This window comes from Mandrillus leucophaeus, unplaced genomic scaffold (genome assembly GCF_000951045.1).
Source record: "Mandrillus leucophaeus isolate KB7577 unplaced genomic scaffold, Mleu.le_1.0 Scaffold136, whole genome shotgun sequence".
Taxonomy (NCBI): Eukaryota; Metazoa; Chordata; class Mammalia; order Primates; family Cercopithecidae; genus Mandrillus; species Mandrillus leucophaeus.
In genome coordinates this window covers 2762599-2783449 of record NW_012101321.1, presented here as the reverse complement: position 1 = coordinate 2783449, position 20851 = coordinate 2762599, and the positions used below count along the sequence as shown (strand labels likewise).

The 20851-nt window shown below is 34.0% G+C and overlaps 1 protein-coding gene across 1 annotated transcript in view; it reads right to left on the bottom strand.

Moving 5' to 3' along the window:
• The window catches only part of LRBA (LPS-responsive vesicle trafficking, beach and anchor containing), a 771345-nt gene that overhangs the window by 201326 nt on the left and 549168 nt on the right, over positions 1–20851 (bottom strand). The window contains exons 42-43 of the mRNA XM_011973242.1: positions 19595–19697; positions 3397–3512 (exon numbers count right to left, since the gene is read on the bottom strand). Coding sequence (XP_011828632.1) covers positions 3397–3512; positions 19595–19697 — 219 coding nt within the window. The remainder of the gene's footprint in view (positions 1–3396; positions 3513–19594; positions 19698–20851) is intronic.

Below are 20851 nucleotides of genomic sequence, written 5' to 3'. Positions count from 1 at the left end.
CTGAAAATAACATGCAGTATTATCAATGTTGCTTCCTTACATGCCCAAATGCGGCTACATGCTCCTCTATACCTCTTTCTAATGACATTCAATGACCTATTTAGATTTATTAAAAATACAAATTACAGCAAAAGAGGAGGTAGTCCTTCTACATACGTACAGCGGATTTTTGGATATTACCTTTTTAGGATATTACCTTGGATATTACCTTTTAGGTAGCATAGTGGATGAGATCATTGTTTCTGGAATCAAAATGCTGGTGTTTGAATCCCAGCTCCTATTTACTAGTCTATGCCTATTTTTAGTTAGATTTAACATGAACAGACTTTTATGGAAAAAATATAAGAGAGACAAGTATATTAATATTGTTTGAATTCCTTTCTTATTATATATTCTATCATTTCCATTCCTTTTTCTTTCTCAAATATATACTGATGTCATATCAATACATACCTGAATATTAAAGTAGTTCTCTGCATATACTCTTGGTATCTAAGCCTTTTTTATGGTCTGATGTTTTTAACTTTTTATTTTACTCTATTCATCTTAGGCTTGAGGCCTATTAGGGTACCAGAGTTCATTTTTGACTGACCCGAAACAGTCTTATAAAACATTAAAACAATGACATTTTTAATTCATAGGTCATTAATGTCACTACATATTTCTATCAATAATTTTAATTTCTCCATAAAAAAATAACAAAACATAGCAGCAGAAAAAAAATGTATGATTCCCTTTTGCTCCCCCATTTCCTTCTCCTTCTGATTTAAATGTTGGTAAACAGTAAAATCATCTTGTCCCATCTATTTAAATAATCAGAAATAATTTTTTTTGTACCTAAAAAATGAAGCGTATGTACCTGCTCAGTGTAATTAGACTTTTAATTAAGCTAAACTCAATACACAGTTATTAAATATGAACTGATGGCCATTTGGGAAATGCATCATGATATCATGAGAATCTATATGCGGCACAGAAAATAAAGTAAAAGAAATCTTAAGTGAGACTTAACTCCACCCTCTAATGCACATTTAAAAAATCTAAAGCAAATGATCGATTCTGTATTTATAAAAAATGTACAGGGAATATACTTAAAAGACACCACAGGCACAATAAAAGCTATTTGAGAACAGATCATTTCATAAATGTTGCTCCATAATCATAACTGTGCATTCAATATGGGTTAATTGATTTACTACATGCAAAATACATCCATTAAACTTGTTACATAAGTTTCCTCTCGCTACTACTTAAAAATTCTCTTAGTCACTAGTTCTGTAATTTCTACTAAATTCAACATAACCATTGATTTTCTTCATGCCTTTTCCTCAGCTGACTGTGAGATAAACTTCTAATAAAATTTAGAACTTTCAATGTGAGCCCCTCAACTTCTAATTCTTTGCAACATCCCCTCACTCTTTCCCATTTCTCTAACAGGGTCTTTTCTTTGCTAAGAGTAATTGCTTCACCTGAGCTCTCGAACCTGTTTCCCTCATAACTTGAACTGTTACTCTTCCTCTCTCCTCCTCTTTCATCATTTTTCCTCTCTGCCCCAACCCATCCTCTGTTAACAACACATTTAAAAGAACCATAATTGGCCGGGCATGGTGGCTCATGCCTGTAATCCCAGCACTTTGGGAGGCCAAGGCAGGCAGATAACCTGAGGTCAGGAGTTTAAGACCAGCCTGGCCAACATGGTCAAACCCCGTCTCTACCAAACATACAAAAATTAGCCGGGTGGGGTGGCAGGAGCCTATAATCCCAGCTACTTGCAAGGCTGAGGCAGGAGAACCTCTTGAACCTGGGAGGCAGAAGTTGCAGTGAGCTGAGATCGTGCCATTGCACTCCAGCCTGGGGAAGAGGAGAGAAACTCCGTCTCAAAAAAAAAAAAAAAAAAAAAAAGATCTGTAATTACATCTACAGTTACTATTTCATTTCAAACTATTCAGCCCTTATAATCAACCATTTTTGCTGGCCTTAAACATGAACCTCTATGAAGTAATAAGGAAGCCTCTAAATACTAAACCCAAAGACAAGTTCTATCCTCATTCTGAAGTCTCCCTCTCCATTCTGTAACATTTGACACAGGTGAAAATTCCTTCCTCCCTCTTTTACCTTGCCTCCCAAAACATCTGACTTACCTCAGTTCTCCTACTATATCTACAAATTCTAGGATCACTCATTTCTTTTTGTCCTTTACTGACTTTCCTTCTTTCTTCTTCTCATACGCAAAAGAATTTCCCTGTCTTATCTCACTGCTTTCTGTATTATCTTCCTTGCTGATCTCACATCTCTCGGTGATTTCCTCTCTATGCAGATGAAATTCAACAATGTCCTAGTTCTGAATATCCTCCTTGCCCTATACTTCCAAAAACTCTTTCTGATACCTTAACTTGAAAGTCTTGCTGGTACAACAAAATCATCATCTTTCCCTAGATGAAATTTTCTGACTTCTTTTTCCATTAATTGCTCCACCATTTTCCCAGTAACGCAGGCCAGAAGCCTGGAAATCTTTTCAGATACTTTCTTCTCATTTATCACCTACATTCATTCAGCTGCATATCAAATGGCTGGTGCCTTGTGAATTCTTACAGAATTTGTTTCTTCTTTTTAATTCCCACTGATACCTAATGGAAGCCCTCATTACTACACACACACACACACAGAATTACTTCCTAACTTTACTTTCTGCCTAGTCTCTATCCACCCAAATTTATCTTACATACACTGCCTCCAAGTTAATTTTTGATGCAGCTCTAATATCACTTAGGTGCTCAAAAACTTTCAAAAGTTTCCCAATGAACTGACTGCTAACTCTTCAAAGTGACAAGAAAATCGTTCTTCACACTAACATTCTTATTTTTTCCCATTATATCTTTACGAATATATACTTCATGCACACGTAAATATACAGTATATACATAGATATACAAACTATACCATTCATTGCTCTCTAGGTACACTTTATGTATTCCCATCTTTGTATGTTTGCTTATGCTTTCAGTATTACATGGAATGACTTCTAACATTCCAACCACTTCCTCTGCTAGTCAAATAGTATCCATCCTTATAAAACCACTGAAACCTTATTTTCTCCTTACTCCCACCAACTGGGTGCATATAATTTCCCTCTCTCTCTGTCCTTTTAATCACCACAGTACCTTGAATATTTTACTGATATATCCCGTTCTAGAATCACATAAATATTCACATTTGTACTTAAAATGACTTCTATGAGAGTAAGCAACATACCTTATTCTCTTTGTATACCCTTTGTAATATTCTAGTAGCAATAATGGCAATAGAACAAGCTAGTTATACCATTACTCAAAATAATCTAACAACTGAAATCAATAATTTATTGTCTAAAATAATCAATGCATGGAATTAAGTTACCTGCTATCGTGTTGAGAAACATCAAGTACTCAAAATTAGAAATCTCTCTGTGTTGCCATCGCTGGGTCATGTTAGAAGCCTTAAAAAGCTGACGTGGACTAGCTAATGAAATACGTCTGCAAGAAAAAGAATTCAATGTGGACTCCATCTTAAGATTAATTATATCACAATAATACATCATGAATTATCTGTGCTTATTCATTCATAATAATATCTATAATTCTGAAAAGTTCTACTCATGTTAGACTAATGAATACTAGAGAGGTTTCAATCTACAATTCATGGTTGAACAAAAGATGTAGACTAGCCACAGATCTATTATACATGTTCTATTCATTCAGGTAAGCTGTCATTACAGTGCCATTATAAAGTACAGGTTCAATAAAAGTTGATTAATAACAGTATAATTAATAATTCACTGCTTTACTGATATAAAAAGAAATTATAGTAGCTGGGAAGTGCATATAAAATTATATTCACATGTCTTTATTGTAATAGTTATCTTAAAGAGAATACATTTTTACATTATAAATTTAAATATATTTGCATATACTTTGTATCAAAGAGAAGAGAGATTCTAAACTATTTAGGCGTCTGCTCATGGGGTAAAGAGAAATTTTTTAAATATAGCTTAATAGAAGACAAATTTTCCTGTGGCCTCATAATGAAATGTAAACATCAGTGAATAGAACTGATCAATACAAAAAGCAGTGGGAAACAGATGGCAGAATTAATTATTACATTCAAAGCCTAGAATCTCAGAGAAATATGCTGACACAGTTCTTTCTACCACAAACAAGGTAATTATTTTGTAAAAGGTTCACTGAAGTATAATTTACATGCCATAAAATTCATCCAATTTGTATAATTTAGCATTTTTTTTAAAAAAAATTTGAGAGTTGTGCAATTATCACAATTCACTTTAGAACATTTTCTTCATCTCTTCTCGGCATTTTGGCTAAAATCAAGTGTAGAACATTTTCATCACCACAAAAATGTGCCTTGTACCTATTTACAGAAAATCTTCATTCCTATCCCCACCTACAGGCAACTAGCAATCTACTCCGTGTCTCTAGTAAACCCACCTTTTCTAGACATTTTGGATCAACGGAATTATATATTAGTATGTAGTCTTTTGAGTCAGGTTTCTTTCACTAAACATAATGTCTTTGAGGTTTACCAATATGGTAGCATGTATCCATAGTTCATTCCTTTTTATTGCTGACTAGTATCCCACTGTATAAAGAATACAGCACATTTTGTCTAGTATATGGACATTTAACAGTTTTTGCTATTATAAACAATGCTACCATAAATATTCATGTATATACCTTCATATGAAAATACATTTTCATTTCTTTTAGGTAGATTCCTAGGAGTGGAATTGCTAGGTTGTATGTTGAGTTTATCTTTAATTTTTTGAGAAACCACCAAATTGTTTTCCAAGGTGGCTATACCACTATATGTTCCAATTAACAATGTATAAATTCATCGCCACATCCTCACCAATACTCGCTCTTGTATTTTGATTATGACCATTCTAGTTAGTGTAAAACAGTATTTTTAATGTATGTTGTTAAGCATCTTTTCACTTGCTGATTGGTCATTTGTACATCTTCTTTGGTGAAATGACTAATCAAATCTTTTACTCATTTACTGAGCTGTTTGTATTTTATCATTGAGTTGTTAGAATTCTATATACATTCTGAATACAAGTCTGTGATAGTTAATTTTATGTGTCAGCTTGACTGGATTAAATGACCTTAGAGAGCTGGTAAAACACGATTTCTGGGTATATCTGTGATAGCATTTCCAGAGAGATTAGTACTTGAACCAGTGGGCTTAGTAATGCAGACTGCTCTCTCCAGTGTGGTGAGCATCATCCAGTCGATTGAGGACTGAATAAAACGAGAAGGAGAAAGGGTGAATTCCCTCTTCTCAAGGTGGGAATCTATATTCTCCTCCTCTTGGACAGTAGGAGCTCTTGGTTCTCTATCCTTCAATTCTTCCCCCATCCCTCTCTCCTCAGACCTTCAAGCCTTGGGCTCAGTCATGGGCTCCCCTGGCCTTCAAATTAGGATTGAATTACACCACTGGCTTTCCTGGGTCTCCAGCTGTAGATGGTGTATCGTGGAATTTCTCAGCCTCCATGGTCATATAAGCCAATTCCCATAATAAATCTCTTATATATCCATACATATCCTATTGGTTTTCTTTTTCTGGAGAATGCAGACTAATAAAAAGTGCTTTGTCAGACACATGATATATAAATGTTTTATCAGTCTGTGGCTTATCTCTTCATTTACTTAGTGATCAATTTTGAAACACAAAAGTTTTACATTTTGGTTGAGTCTAATTTCTCAATTTTTTCTTTTGTGGATTATGCTTTTAGTGTTACATCTGAGAACTCTTTGCCTTTCCCAACATTAGAAAGTTTTTCTCCTATGTTTTCTTTCAGATATTTTATAGTTTTACTTCTCACAAATAGGCCTATAATATATTTTGAGTTAATTTTTTTGACTGATATGTGGTAAGCATCAAAATTTTCTTGTATGTAAACATCCAATTTTCTCCACAAATTGTTTAAAGCCTATCTTTTCCTCACTGAATTGTGTTGGCACCTATGCTGCAAAACAATTGACCACAAATGCAAGGATTTATTTCTGTATTGTCAGTTCTCTTCCTTTAATTTATATGCCTATCTTTGTACAATTACCACAATTGAGGACTGAGTACAATGAAAATGAGGAATGGTGAATTCCCTCAGTATCTTGATAACTGTGGCTCTAGAGTAAGTTTTGAAATCAAGGTATGTCTTCCAATTTTGTTCTTATATTTCAAAATTGTTTAGGCTATTCTAGGTCCATTCATTTCAACTTCCCAATTTCTCCAAAAAAGTCTACTAGGAATTTGATAGGGATTGTATTGATTTTATAGATCTAGGGGAAACTACCCTATTAATTATATTGAGTCTTCTGATCCATGAACATGGAATGTCTCCATTTATTAAGGTCTATTTTTAATTTCTCTTAAAAATGTTTTATACTTTTCATTGTACAAATCTACACTTCTGTGATCTGTAAAGAGGGCTACTTTTTTTCTTCATTTCCAGTACAGATATCTTCAATTTCTCCCTTCCTTCCTCTCTTTCTTCCTTGTTGTACAAGCTAACATCTCCAATGTAATGCTGAATAGAAGTGGTAAAAATGGGAAGACATTTTTACCGTCCTAAACTTTGGGGAAAAGTATTCAGTCTTTCAACTTTAAGTATGATGTCCATATTGGGAGCTTTTTGGTAGATGATTTTTGTCAATTTGTGGAAATTTCTTTAGTTGAAAGTTAGTTGAGAGTTTTTAAGCATGAATGTGTGTTAAATTTTCTCAAATGCTTTTTTTAAGAAATGACAGTAAGGTTTTTCTCCTTTATAAATACTGGTGCACAACATAAATTGATCTTCAGATTTAAATTAACCGGCATCCTAGTGATAAAACCCACATGAACATTTTATAAATCCTTTTTATATGCTGCTGAATTTGGTTTCCTAAATTTTATTTTAAAAAATTGTGTCTGTGTTCAGGAGGGAAACTGGCCTATGCGTTTTTCTTGTGAGTTTTCCTGTGGTGTCTTTGTCTGGCAATGGTACTGGGGTGACTGACCTTATAAAATGAGTTGCAAGTGTTTTCTCCCCTCCAATTTTCTGGATGAGTAGGTGAAAGATTTATATCATTTCTAGTTTAAATATTTTATTGCATTAACTAGTAAAGACAAATGGGTCTGGGCTGTTCTTTAAGGAAAGATTTTTAAATTAATAATTCATTTTCTTTATGCGTTATAGGTCTATTCAGATTTTCAATTTCTTCTTGAGCCAGTTTTGGCAATTCTGTTTTTCTAAGAATTTGTCCATATCACTTAAGTATCTAATTTGTTGGCATGAAGTTGTCCATGATGTTCCTTTCTACTCCTTTTAATTTCTGTAGGCTCAGGCTGGGCTTGGTGGTTCACACCTGTAATCCCAGCACTTTAGAAGACTGAGGCGGGAGGATCACTTGAGCCCGAGTTCGAGGCCAGCTTGAGCAACATAGGAAGACCTTATCTCTACCAAAAAAAAAAAAAATCAAAATATTAGCCAGACATGGTGGCATGTGCCTGTAGTCCCAGCTACTCAGGAGGCTGAAATGGGAGAATGGCTTGAGCCCAGGAGTCTGAGGCTGCAGTGAGCTATAACTGTGCCAACTGCACTCCAGCCAGGGCAACAGAGCAAGATCCTGTCTCTATAAAAGAAGAAAAAGAAACAGGAAAAAAGAATAAAGATTCTATATGCTCAATAGTTATGTCTCTACTTTCACTTCTAATTTAAGTAATTTGTGTCATCTTTCATGGTTAGGTTAAAGTCTGTCAATTTTACTGATCTTCGCAAAGAATCAGCTTTTGTTTCATTGATCTTCTTTAGTGTTTTTGCTTTATGTTTCATTGATTTTTGTTATAATCTTCATTACTCATTTTTTTCTACTTGCTTTGCATTTAGTTTGCTCTCCTCTATTGTCTAAAAGTGGAAGCATAGGTTATTGATTTGAGGAATTTATTTCAGATATGGGTGTTTAAAGCTGTAAATTTTCACTTAATATTACTTTAGCTGCATCGCATAAATTTTGATATGTTATACCTCTGCTGGATATAGGCATCCGAATTAGTAAGCTTCTCAGTCCCATGGGAGAAAGAGTTGCTGGCCATAGAAGTAACCAAAAGCACGAATAGCTACATGGCAGAACGTGTGAGGACAAAAAAAAAGATGCTCCCAAGCCCAGGAACTCTCTAGGTTCTGGGAGGTATATAGAGGAGGAAGTGGTGCAGACCATGGAACATGGAATCAAAAAAAAATGAAGCCCTCTCCACCACTACCACTCTAGCCACACAGCCTAAGCTCACTCCCTTTTCTGTACTTCTCTAAGCTTCTAACGGCAAAATAACATATCTCCTGGTAGCTGTTACAACCCCTGATATGCATGTATTAAACTCCTTGGTTAGTGCTCCTGTAGAAAAAAGAAAATGCCTGAAAACAAGTGATAGGGTTGGGTAAAACTCACAGTGAAACAGAAAAACTAAAATGAAAACTATTGGGTGGCGCCTTTGGGCTGACTCAATATATTTTTGTTATGGCTTAAAACTGGTATCTGCGTGTATATGTTTGCACTGTAAGTGCTCCTGGGTGTCAGAAAGAATACTCCAGATCAAGAACGACAACAGGTAGAAAACTGACAATAGGACGAACTCTCTTGCTGACTGCCATCAGTGGTGAGTCAGGATTTAGCACAATAGTCTCTACCCTCTCATGTCCTACTGGTTGACAAGTCAGAACACTTGGTCTTAATGGCCCTGACTTGTAGTGTTATCACAACCAAACCAAAAGGAGTAGCTCATAAATGCCAACAAAATTCAGGGTCCTGCTTGCCAAGTAAAGCTTCTTGATATTGTGTGGGCAAATTCACAACATTCAATCCTCTGGAGGTCAAAAGCTGCTGTTGCTAAATGTGATGGACAGTTTTCAGTCTACATCTTACTGATTTCTCATCAGATATTTTCATGTTTAAAAACTATCATCCCTTGGTGATATGGTTTGGATTTGTGTCTCCACCCAAATATCACATCGAATTGTGTATTAGTCCACTCTCACACACTATAAAAAACTGCCTAAGAAAGACTGGGTAATTTACAAAGAAAAGAGGTTTAATTGACTCCACATGGTTGGGGAGGCCTCAGGAAACTACAATCATGGTGGAAGGCAAAGAAGGAAGCACCTTCTTCACAAGGCAGCAGTCGGGGAGGGAGAACCGAGAAAAAATTAAACCATCAGATCTCGTGAGAACTCACTCACTATCACGAGAACAACATGGGGGAAACTGCCCCCATGATCCAATCAGGTCCTCCCTTGACATGTGGGGATTATAATTTGAGATGAGATTTGGGTGGGGATATAGAGCAAAATCATATCAAATTGTAACCCCCAGTGTTGGAGGTGGGGCCTGGTGGGAGGTGATTATATCACGGGGTAAATTTCCTCCTTGCTGTTCTCATGACAGTGAGTGAGTTTTCACGAGATCTGGTTGTTGAAGAGTGTGTGGCACTCCCCTCCCCGCTTCTTCCTCATGCTCCTGCCATATAAGATATGTCTGCTTCCCCTTCACCTTCTACCATGATTGTAAGTTTCCTCTCCAGCCATGCTTCCTTATAGCCTGAGGAAACATGGGCCAATTTAACCTCCTTTCTTTACCCAGTTTCAGGTATCTCTTTACAGAGGTATGAGAACAGACTAATACACTTGGCATCATACTTTCCTGGGTTTCCTATCTTTTGAGCCACTCTTGTTTTTGCTTTTAGTGTTGTTGTTTCTGTGGGGGGGCAGGGATGTCCTGTTTCCCTTACCTAACCTTTACATGCTGAGGTTTTCCAGATGCAGCCCTAGTTCCTGTTGGCATTCTACAATCTCTCCCCAGATGAACTCACTCCCTCTCATGGCTTCAAATTTCATATACATGGTAGTGACTCTCAATTACTAGGCCTTTCTTTTGAGCTCTCAACCTACCTGCTTATATCTAGCTTCCTATTCAACATCTCAATCTGGACGTCTCTCAGGGGTTCCAGTTTCAAGGACCTAAAATTAAACTCATTTTCTGTCCATCCACCTCCTCCCCAAAACCCCAGCCATGGGGATGGAAGGATGTTTATACAAATACTGTTTGTCCAGTATTCCTAATCTCAGTAAACGCCACTGAGCAGCTCGAGCTGAGACTTGAGTATTGACTAAACATATTGAACATCTCCCTTTGTCATCACCCCCCAAATCGCTGAGTCTTATAAATTACATTTCTTAAAAATCTCTAAACAAAAATGTCTCTCTTCAGCTACATTATCAACATCACATATCATCCAGATGTCTTCAGTAGGCTCTGGTCTTATATAAATAACACCCTCTTCCTAATATCACTAAGTTCCAGTGATACTTGCTTTCCAACATTTCTTAGAACACTAGAAGCTCCCTGTCTTGCTTCAGGGCCTTTGCATATACTACGCCTTTGTTCAAAGAACAGCTGGTTGTATTTCTTCAAATCAAAACTTAAAAGTCACATAGGAAGATATTCCTGGTTATCTCATCCAAAGCAACCGATCTCCACTCCACGAATCACTACTACAACACTCTAATTATATCCTTCCTGTCATTTATCACAGCTATTTAGTTTACATGTTTGTTTTAAAAATGTATGGGTAAAATGGTATCTATCTTGTACACTACTGAGTGCTTGACACATTATAACTGAAAATCTATTTAAGAAACTGATTAATAAATTAAGACTTATAGGCTGAGCACGGTGGCTCATGCCTATAATCCCAGCAGTTTAGGAGGTTGAGGTGGCAGGATCACTTTAGCCCAGGATTTTGAGATCAGCCTGGACAATGGAGCAAGACTGCATCTCTTACAAAAAAAAAAAAAAATTAGCCAGGCATAGTAGCATATGCCTATAGTACCAGCTAATGGGAAGCTGAGGTGAGAGAATTGCTTGAGCCCAGCAGGTTGAGCTGCCGTGACTGTACCACTGCAATCCAGCACTCTAGCCTGGGTGACACAGCAAGACCCTGTCTTTAATTAATAAATAAATAAATAAATAAATAAATAAATAAATCAATCAAAGGACATCTAGCTTTAACTGAGGGAGAACATTACAAAACATTCCCAGGTATGAAAACATGTACTAGGTATGATAAACAAATCTTTTCTAAAATAAAGAGAAAATTGGTTGAAAAAGACTTTTTAACTAACATAAGGAAATCTACTATGCTCCTCTGGGCTGCTTCTTCCTGAACTCTGAAATCCTCATTAAATTATAAAAAGTATCTAATCAAAAGCATTACTGGTATTGTAAGGCAATATTGCTTATAATCCAGAAGGATCACTTTATTTGCCCCATTTACATAAAAGTTGTGGCCTGTGGTGGTTTTGAAATATATCCTCAAGAGGTGGAGCTTAATTCCCCTCTCCTGGAGTTTGGGCTGTATTTAGTGACCCACTTGTAATGAATACAATGTATCTGAAATAATGGTATATAACTATCAAGAGTAAGTAATAATAAAAAAAACGGGGGCTTCTGCTTCATTCTCTCTTGGATCACTTGCTTTGCAGGAAGCCAGCTCCCATGTCATGTAGACACTCCAGTAGCAGATGGAAAAACTGACTTGGTAAGGAACTGAGGCCTACCGCTAAGGAGCTCATGAGAGATTCCTTTGACAGCCATCCAGCCACAGGCTGGTTGTAGCTACTACTAACATCCTAGCTGATGTCTGTACATTCTATCGCAATTGCATTTGTAATAGGATGTTGTCTTAAAATTTTAAAATAAACACTGATCAAAAGTAGCTCAAATCAATACCAATTTGGGTATGCTAAAAGTAAACTGTAGGTTTCCACTGCTAATATGTTTCAATCAATAGAAAAATCCCAGTGTTCGCTCTTTCCAGTTCTTAAATTAGTTAACTAAATTGTATTGATGATGAATCAATACCTACTATGAAAGGAAATAATTAGTAATTATGCTATTTCAATGTAGTCCCAGCACACAGAAAAAAAATGCATACGCCTACACTCTCCCAATACCCTATACCATGAGAGAGAATTTGCCGATTTAACATTTCTCTCAGATACTTATTAGGTTACTTTCAACAATATAAATGCTAGTTATTAAGTCCATACATTCAAATACAAAACTAATATGTGAATTCTGATTTACCAGAGGTTACAGATACAGGTTTTAATTACATATAGTTACAAAATCCTTAATCTATAGATTTAATATTATATTAAATAAAAAATTATATGATATAATAGAGCAAAATCCAATCTTTTATCAAAATGATTAAAAGTTTTAATCAGATTTACCATGTGTATATTAAATAATACCATAGTACATACTAAAATGATTATAATAAATACTTCTTTTAAAAAAGCATCACATGTACAGATGTAATAAGCACTTTTGGCTTAGGTATTTTTAAATATGCTTAGAGAGCTTATCTTTCAATAATCTTGATTGGAGTATAATTAATTTTTTACTTTTATTTAAACATTTTTACATAGATGTAATAATTGTACATATTTATGGTGTACACAGTGATGTGATACATATAAGACACAGTGATCAGATCAGGTGATTAGGACATCCATTATCTCAAACATTTATCATTTATTTGTGTTAGCAACAGTCAAAATCCTCCTCCTAGCTATTTGAAACTATGTATTACTGCTAACCCTAGTCATCCTACAGTGTTACACAGAACTTTAGAATTTATTCCTCAGTCCACCTCTTATTTTGTATCCTTTAACAAATCTCTCCCTATCTCTCCCTCCCCACTACCCTTCTGATCCTCTAGTATCCACTGTTCTACTTTTTACTCATTGGAGATTAACTTTTTGGTAGCTTCCACATATGAGTGAGAACATGCAGTGTTTAACTTTTTGTGCCTGGCTTATTTCACTTAATATAATGTCCTCCAGGTCCATCCATGCTGCCACTAATGACAAGATTTCATGTTTTTTAAGGCTGAATAGTATATTCCATTGTGTACATGTGCCACCTTTTCCTTATCCGTTTATCAGCTGTTGAACACCACTGATTCCATATCTTGGCTAGTGTGAACAGTGCTGCAATAAACATGGGGGTGCAGATGTGTCTTCAATGTACTGATATCCTTTAGTGTGGATAGATGTCCAGTAGTGAGAACTCTGGATCACATGGGAACACTATTTGTGGTTTTTTGAGGAAGAGATATAATTTAATACCATAATATTTGTCAAACTTAAGTGTACAATTTGATGGGATTTGAAAATATATATATATATGTGTGTGTGTGTGTGTGTGTGTATATTTGTGTAACCACCACTACAGTCAACATACACTTTAAAAGGTCCCTCATAACCCTCTGCAGCCAATTTCCTTGCCCCGACTCCTGGCCCCTAGTAACCAATAATCTGCTTTCTGCTACTGTGTTGTTTTGCTTTTCTCAATAATTTCATATAAATAAAACCACAGTCTATAGCTATGATGTATGAAGCCCATAATGTTTAATTTCTTTCATTTAGCACAACACTTTTGAAATTCATCCATGTTGCTGCATGTACCAGTAGTCATTTCCTTTTTATTTCTAAGTGGTATTTCATTTATTCCATTGTATAGAGGTACAGCAATCTGTTTAGCCACTCACAGTTGATGGGCATCAAAAATGTTTACAGTTTGGGACTAGAATAAAACTGCTATTAATATTTGCTTAAAAGTAAATGTGAATATGTATGTTTTCATTACTCTTGAAAATTGCCTAGGAATGGAATTAGTACGATATACATTAAGTTCCTAACCTGTACATCCTCATTAATATTACACATTCTTTGTTGTTGTTTTTGAAAATCAGGCTTGCTGAAGAATAATTTACACAGAGAAAAATTCATTATTTTTAGGTGTACAATATAATGAGTTTTCTAAACAGAGAGAGTTGTGTAAGAACATCAATTATGACATGGAATATTTCCATGATCCCCAAAAGTTCCTCTTATTCTCCCTTGTATGCAATTCCTCCTCTTTTCCCATAGCTCTTAGCAATCACTGCTCTGTTTTCAGTCCCTAACAGTTTTGCTTTTTCCAGAATGTCATATAAATGGAATCATACAGCATGCAGATGCAGCCTTTTGCGTTGGCTTTGTTCACCTAGTATAATATTTTCAAATTCATCTGTGTTGTTGCATATATTAGTACAGGACTTCATTCCTTTTATTTCTAAGTATTATATAGGTTCCATTGTGTGGATTTATCACAGTTTGTCCATTTACCAGTTGATAACCATCTTGGTTATTTCCAATTTTTGTGATTATTAATATGGCTGCTATAAATATTCATGAAGCAGTCACTGCATGAACATATATTTTCATTCCTCTAGGGCAGGAGACCTAGAGTGAGACTTCTAGGATGTATGAGAAAATGTATGGTTAATTCTATATGAAACTGCCAAATTGTTTACAAAGAGGTCATACCACTTTACTTTCCCATCAATAACATGTGAGGTTCCAGTTACCTTGTATACTGCTCTTGGTATTGTTAGATTTTTTAAAAGTTATTCGAATAGGTATGTCATGGGATCACACTGTGGTTTTAATTGGCATTTCTCAGATGACTAATGATGTCTGGCTTCTTTTCATGTGTTTATTTGGCATCTATATCTATTCTTTGTTGAAGTATCTGTTCAAAACTTGTTTGTTTTTTTTTTTTTTTTTGGTAGCCAGGTTATCTTGTTTTATAGCGTGTTTCCTACATATCCTGGATGTAAGTCCTTTATCACACATAAGTTGAACAAATACTTTAACCTAGTCTGTGGCGTATATTTTCATTTTCTTAAGAGTTGGCATTTCAAAGCAAATGTTCTTTATTTTAATGAAATCAATTAAAGATTTTAAGAAATATTTACCTCATTCAAGGTCACAAAGATTTTTCTCCTATGTGTTCTTTCAAGAAGTTCTACTTTTAGCACTTAAGTTTGTCTACACTACATTTTTTTCTGTTACATTTTGAGTTAATTTATATGTAAAGTAACAGGTGAGGTTCTTTTTCTTTTTAGATATGGCTAACCAATTGTTCATCATCATTTGTTAAAAAGATCATTTGTTAAAAAGATGGACATACCTTGACATCTTTGTCAAAAATCAAATTGATCATAAATGTTTGAGTCTATTTCTGAACTCTGTTACAGTCCATTGGTTTACATGAGTCTATCCTTAAATAACAAGCTATCCTAAAGAATGTAATTTTACATTAAGTCTGTTGTTTTTTTCTCAAAATTGTTTAAACTATTCTGGATTATTTACAATTTCACTTAATTTTAGAATCAGCTTGTCAATCTCTTTTTTTCCTTTTTTTAAATTAAAAAGAAATAGAGATGGGGTCTCCCTATGTTGCCCAGGCTGGTCTTGAACTCCTAAGCTCAAGTAATTCTCCCACATGGGCTTTCCAAAGTGCTGAGATTATACGTGTGAGCCACCATGCCTGGCTATCTTGCCAATTTCTTTAAAAAAGAAAGAAAGAAAGAAAAAGCTTGTTCAGATTTTGGATAGGGCTGCTTTGGACCTCAGATCAAATTTGGAGAAAACTGACATCTCAATAATATTGAGTCTTCCAATCCATGAGCATAGTATAGTACAACTCTCCATTTTTAAGTTTTAATTCTCCAAAACAGTTTTATAGTTTTCAGTGAGCAGGTCTTATGCATACATTTTCAAATTTATCTATATGTATTTATTTTTTGATAGTATTTAGACACTAGTTTTAATTTCAGTTTCTGATTCTTCATTGCTAGCATTTCATCAGGGATAAAATTGAGTTTTGTATATTGACCCAGTATGCTATGAATAGCTAAACTCATTTATTAGTTCTAACAGCTGTTGTTTTTTTTTTTTTTTTCCTCATAGATTCTCTGGGACTTTCCACATAAACAGTCAAGAATATGTGCTAAAAAGACTATTTCATTTCTTCCTTTCCAATCAGGATGGTCTGCAGTTCCCATTTCTTGAAATGCCTTTGTATGCATTTAGTGTTCAGGTAATGCTGGTCTCATATAATGTTGTTGGGAATTTAATCTCCTTTTCTATTTTTTGCAAGAGTTTGTGTAGAAATAGTATTATTTCTTCATTAAACATTTGATAGAATTCATCTGAACTACAAGTTTTCTCTGAGGTAAGGTCTTTTACTACAATTCAGTTTCCTTTGTAGAGCTATTAAGGTTAACCATTTCTTCATTAGTGATATTTGATAGCTTGTGCCTTTCAAGGAATCTATTTCATCTAAGTTGTCTAATTTAGTAGCATAAACTTGTTCATAATATTTCTTTATTTTTCTTTTAATATCTGCAGTATCTGATGTTCCCTCCTTTATTCTCGATATTTTTATGTCTTCTCTTTCTGCATAAGTCTTTGCTAGATATTTACTATTAATACAAAATTAATCTTGTCAAGAGACAGCTTTTCATTACATTGAATTTTTCCTCTATCATTTATTTTTATTATTTTTTTCTTTCTTCAGCTTACTTTGAATACATGTGCTCCTCTTTTTTCCCACGTTCTACAGACTGAAGCTAAGATCATTGATTTTAGGCAATGATCCTCTCCTCCTTCCCTCCTGCTTCCCCTCTCCCTTCTTAAATAAAATCATTTAATGCTATAATTCTATACTAGGCACTTCTTTACCTTCATGTTAAACATTTCTATAGGTTGTGCTGTTATATTTTCAATTAGTTACAATATTTCTAATATCCCTTGTAATTTCATCTCTGGCCCATGTTTTATGTAGAAGTATGTTAATTTCCAAATACTCAAGAGATTTTCCAAAAACCTTTCTGTAACTGATTTCTGGTTTGTAATTAACCAGAGATCCAAGATCTCAATCTTTCTAAACATTTTGAGGCTTGTTTTAAGACTGAATATGGTCAATGTGACAAATGTTCTATGTGTATTTAAAATGAATGTATTTTGTGCAGTTGACTAAAATGTTTTATACATGTGACATAGATGAAGGTGGTTAATAATGTTCCAGTCTTCAGTACACTTACTGATTTTTTGTCTACCTGTTCTCTAAATTACTGACATAATAGGGAGAGGTTGTCTATATTTCATTCCACTTCTATCCATTTTTGTCTTATGAATTTTGAAGCTCTATTTTTAGATGTATGTAAATTTAAGATCATCATTTTGATGAACTGGTTCTTTTATCATTATGATATGTCACTTTTTCCTCTGATAATATAATGCTTTGTTTGGTAATTCGGTAATTGTTATGGGTTGAATTATGACTCCTTAAAAGTCCTATGTTGAAGACCTAACTCTCAGTACCTCAGAATATAACAATTTGCAGAAAGAATATTTTCAAGTTAAAATGAAGTCATCAGGGTGGGCCCAAGTCCAACATGACTGGTGTCTTTGTAAAAGAGGGAAACCTGGACAGAGACATACATAGAGGGAAAACAATGTAAAGAGACACAGGGAGAAGAGAGGCATCTAAAAACCAAGGAGAGAGGCCTGGAACAGATCCTTCCCTCACAGTCCTCAGAAGGAACCAACACTGATGAAAACTTCATTTTGGACTTCTAGCCTCCAAAACTGTGAGAGAACACATTTCTGTTGTTTAAGCCACCCAATTTGTGGTACTTTGTTATGACAGTCCTAGAAAACTAATATAGTAATGATATGACTAGCTGGCTGTTTTTATTAAGGTAGTGTTTGCATGGTATACCTCTGTTCTGTCCATTTACCTTTAACATATAAATGCATTTATATTTAAACAGGGCTTCTTGGTTGCCAGAGTCAGAGGAGTGGGAGAAATGGGGAGATGTGGTCAAAGTGTACAAACTTTTCATTGTAAGATGAGTAAGTTCTGGGAATCTAATGTTTAATATGAAGATTATAGTTCATAATATTAAACTGCATATTTAAATTTCTAAGAGAGTAGATCTTTAAGTATTCTCACCCCACACACACACACACACACACACACACACACACACACACAGAGGTAACTGTGAGGTGATGGATATGTTAATTAACTTGAATGCAGTAATCATTTAACAATGTATATATGTATCAAATCATCATGAGGTAGACCTCAAATATATATAATTTATACTTGTGAATTACAACTCAATAAAGCTGGAAAAAAATACCTACTGAAAAAGAAAAAAAAGAGCTGGTTTCTTCTAGGCAGCACATAAATGAGTATTGCCTTTTTATGCAATTTGGTTTCTTCCTCCTTTAAATTATATAGCTTAGGCAAATAATACTTCAAGGTAGCACAATTTTTTTATTATATTATTTTATAAATAAGACATTGGTCATAAAACTTCAAATAAAAAATACATAAATAACTTTACCACAGCATTTTTTATAATAATGAAAACATGGAAATAAAGCAAATCTTCACCAATGAGGGAATTAATCAATTTTGGTATATTTATATTCCAGACTATTAGCAACCAATAAAAATTATGGGTTTTTTTGTCTTGTATACATCACAAAATAGCTAATTTGAGCAAATTAATTTATCCATTACCTCATATATGTATCATTTTTTGTAATCTACTCTCCACAATTTTTAAGAAAACAATACGCTGTTACTAACTATAGTCTCTACGCTGTAGGATAGATCTCTTCAACTTATTCCTCCTAACTAAAATTTTGTATCCTTTGACCAACATCTCCCCAGTCACCCCACCCCTAACCTTGGTAACCACCATTCCACTCTCTACTTCTATGAGTCTAACTTTTTTAGATTTCACATATTTAGATCACACAGTATTTGTCTTTCTGTGTCTTGCTTATTTCACTTAACAAAATGTCCTCTGGGTTCATCCATGTTGTTGTAGATAACAAGATTTCCTTCTTTTTAAAGACTGAGTAGCATTCCACCGCATATATATACAACAATATTTTCTTTATTCATCAGCTGATGTACACTTAGGTTGATTTCTGTATCTTGGCTATTGGGAGTAATGCTGCAATGAAAACAGTAGTGCAGATATCTCTTTGACATACTGTTTTCATTTCAATTAGATATACACCCAGTAGTGGCATTGCAGGATCATGTGGTATTTCTGTTTATACGTGTGTGTACCATTATGACATATATCATGTGTGTGTGTGTATTTATACACACATATACCATTATGATATATATTATATATGTATCTTTGAAAATAGCAATTATATCTATATATATACATATAAATATCTTTCCTGAAAGGTTAGTAAACTTTCCATAAAAGAGATAAATAGTAAATCTTACAAAATATATTTTTCTTGGGGTAGGGTTAGGCAATCTTTTATTTAATGATTATTTGCTAAATATATACTCTGCTAGACACCATACCATATACTAGGGAAAACAGTATATTATAATGCAGTTTAGTCAAAAGAAAATTTAAAACAGTACATTATAATGCAATTCAGTCAAAAGAAAATACTAATAATCATTATTTACTATGAAACATAAAACAGAAAGTTATAAATTTCGAAATAAGTGAGAACACTAATACAGATCAATGTTAATAAGAATATTAATACTGGTTAATTAATACAACTATTAAGACAGATCACTTTCCCTAAGTTTCTCATATAAAACAGTACCTGGTTTGAGGCAATCCAAAACTTGTACCAACGCCAACACGAGGTAGATAGTTAACCACTTTCTTTACTGTTGCAGGGTCTGGGAAGTTGAACATTACAGCAACTACAACAAATAATTTTTAAAAATCAGAACACAGTATAACTTCCCTTCTGGAAAACTGACTCCTTGGTCCAATAAAATATTTACTTTTAATTCAGGTATCTATTCAATATAATTCTTACTATATTCCTTTTATATGGTATATATCAAGTTTTAGTATTAATATGCCAGTGGTAATATTCATTTCACTTATAAACTCCTTTACCATAGACAGTTCTTTCCTAAATACTATTAGGAGTTATAACAGTTGATGTTGCATTGATGTGACATGAAGTTGAGATTATGAGACATGATAATAATAATGATAATGATAGCTGAGATAATGTGACATGAAGCTGCAACTTTAAATTTACAAAAATGAATTTTGGCAAGTCAAAGGTATTTCTAGGAATTTCTAGAAACAAATGTTAAAAATTTAAGTTCATATAGTTAAACAACTAACACTAAAAAACCACCAATATACCTATGAAATAATCAGTTACATTTATTTCCAATCATTTTTAAAACAGTCTTTTTACCATGTCTATATGTTTATCTTTCATGTGTTCCAATGAGCAAATGTTCATATAATCCAAAACAATGTATGACCTGAAGGAAAATTTTTCCTCTGTGGTTAAAAATCAAATTTAAATGTTTTCTCATCCTATTTCAATAATTTCACATACATGAGAATACCAATAAGCATATGTCAATATGTAAATATATTTAGCATATAAATGTTAATCTATGAGAGTAATCTATAAATTTTTACCCATCTTAAAGAACATGAAAGTAAAATCACACAATCATGAGAGAGTTTAGAAGATATTCATTTGGTCAGTCATGGAATTTTAACTTCAATATCAGAATCATATGTAAGCTACAAGCGCTCATCTAGAAGATGGTCCTTCTTCTCTACCAAGCGTTAAAAAATACTTAAAGCCAAAAAAAAAAAAAAAATTACCAATGTTGCCACAATTTTTAAACACTGGCATTGTCAACAAGTTTCAGGTATTCAGGTAAATAAGTAATCAATCATTCACTAACCACCTACAACATATTTAGTAATGTTATATATATACACATACACATAAGAATATATACACACACATAAGAATATATAAAATACATATTATATATGAGAAGAATATATATTTAATTATATATAAGAATATATA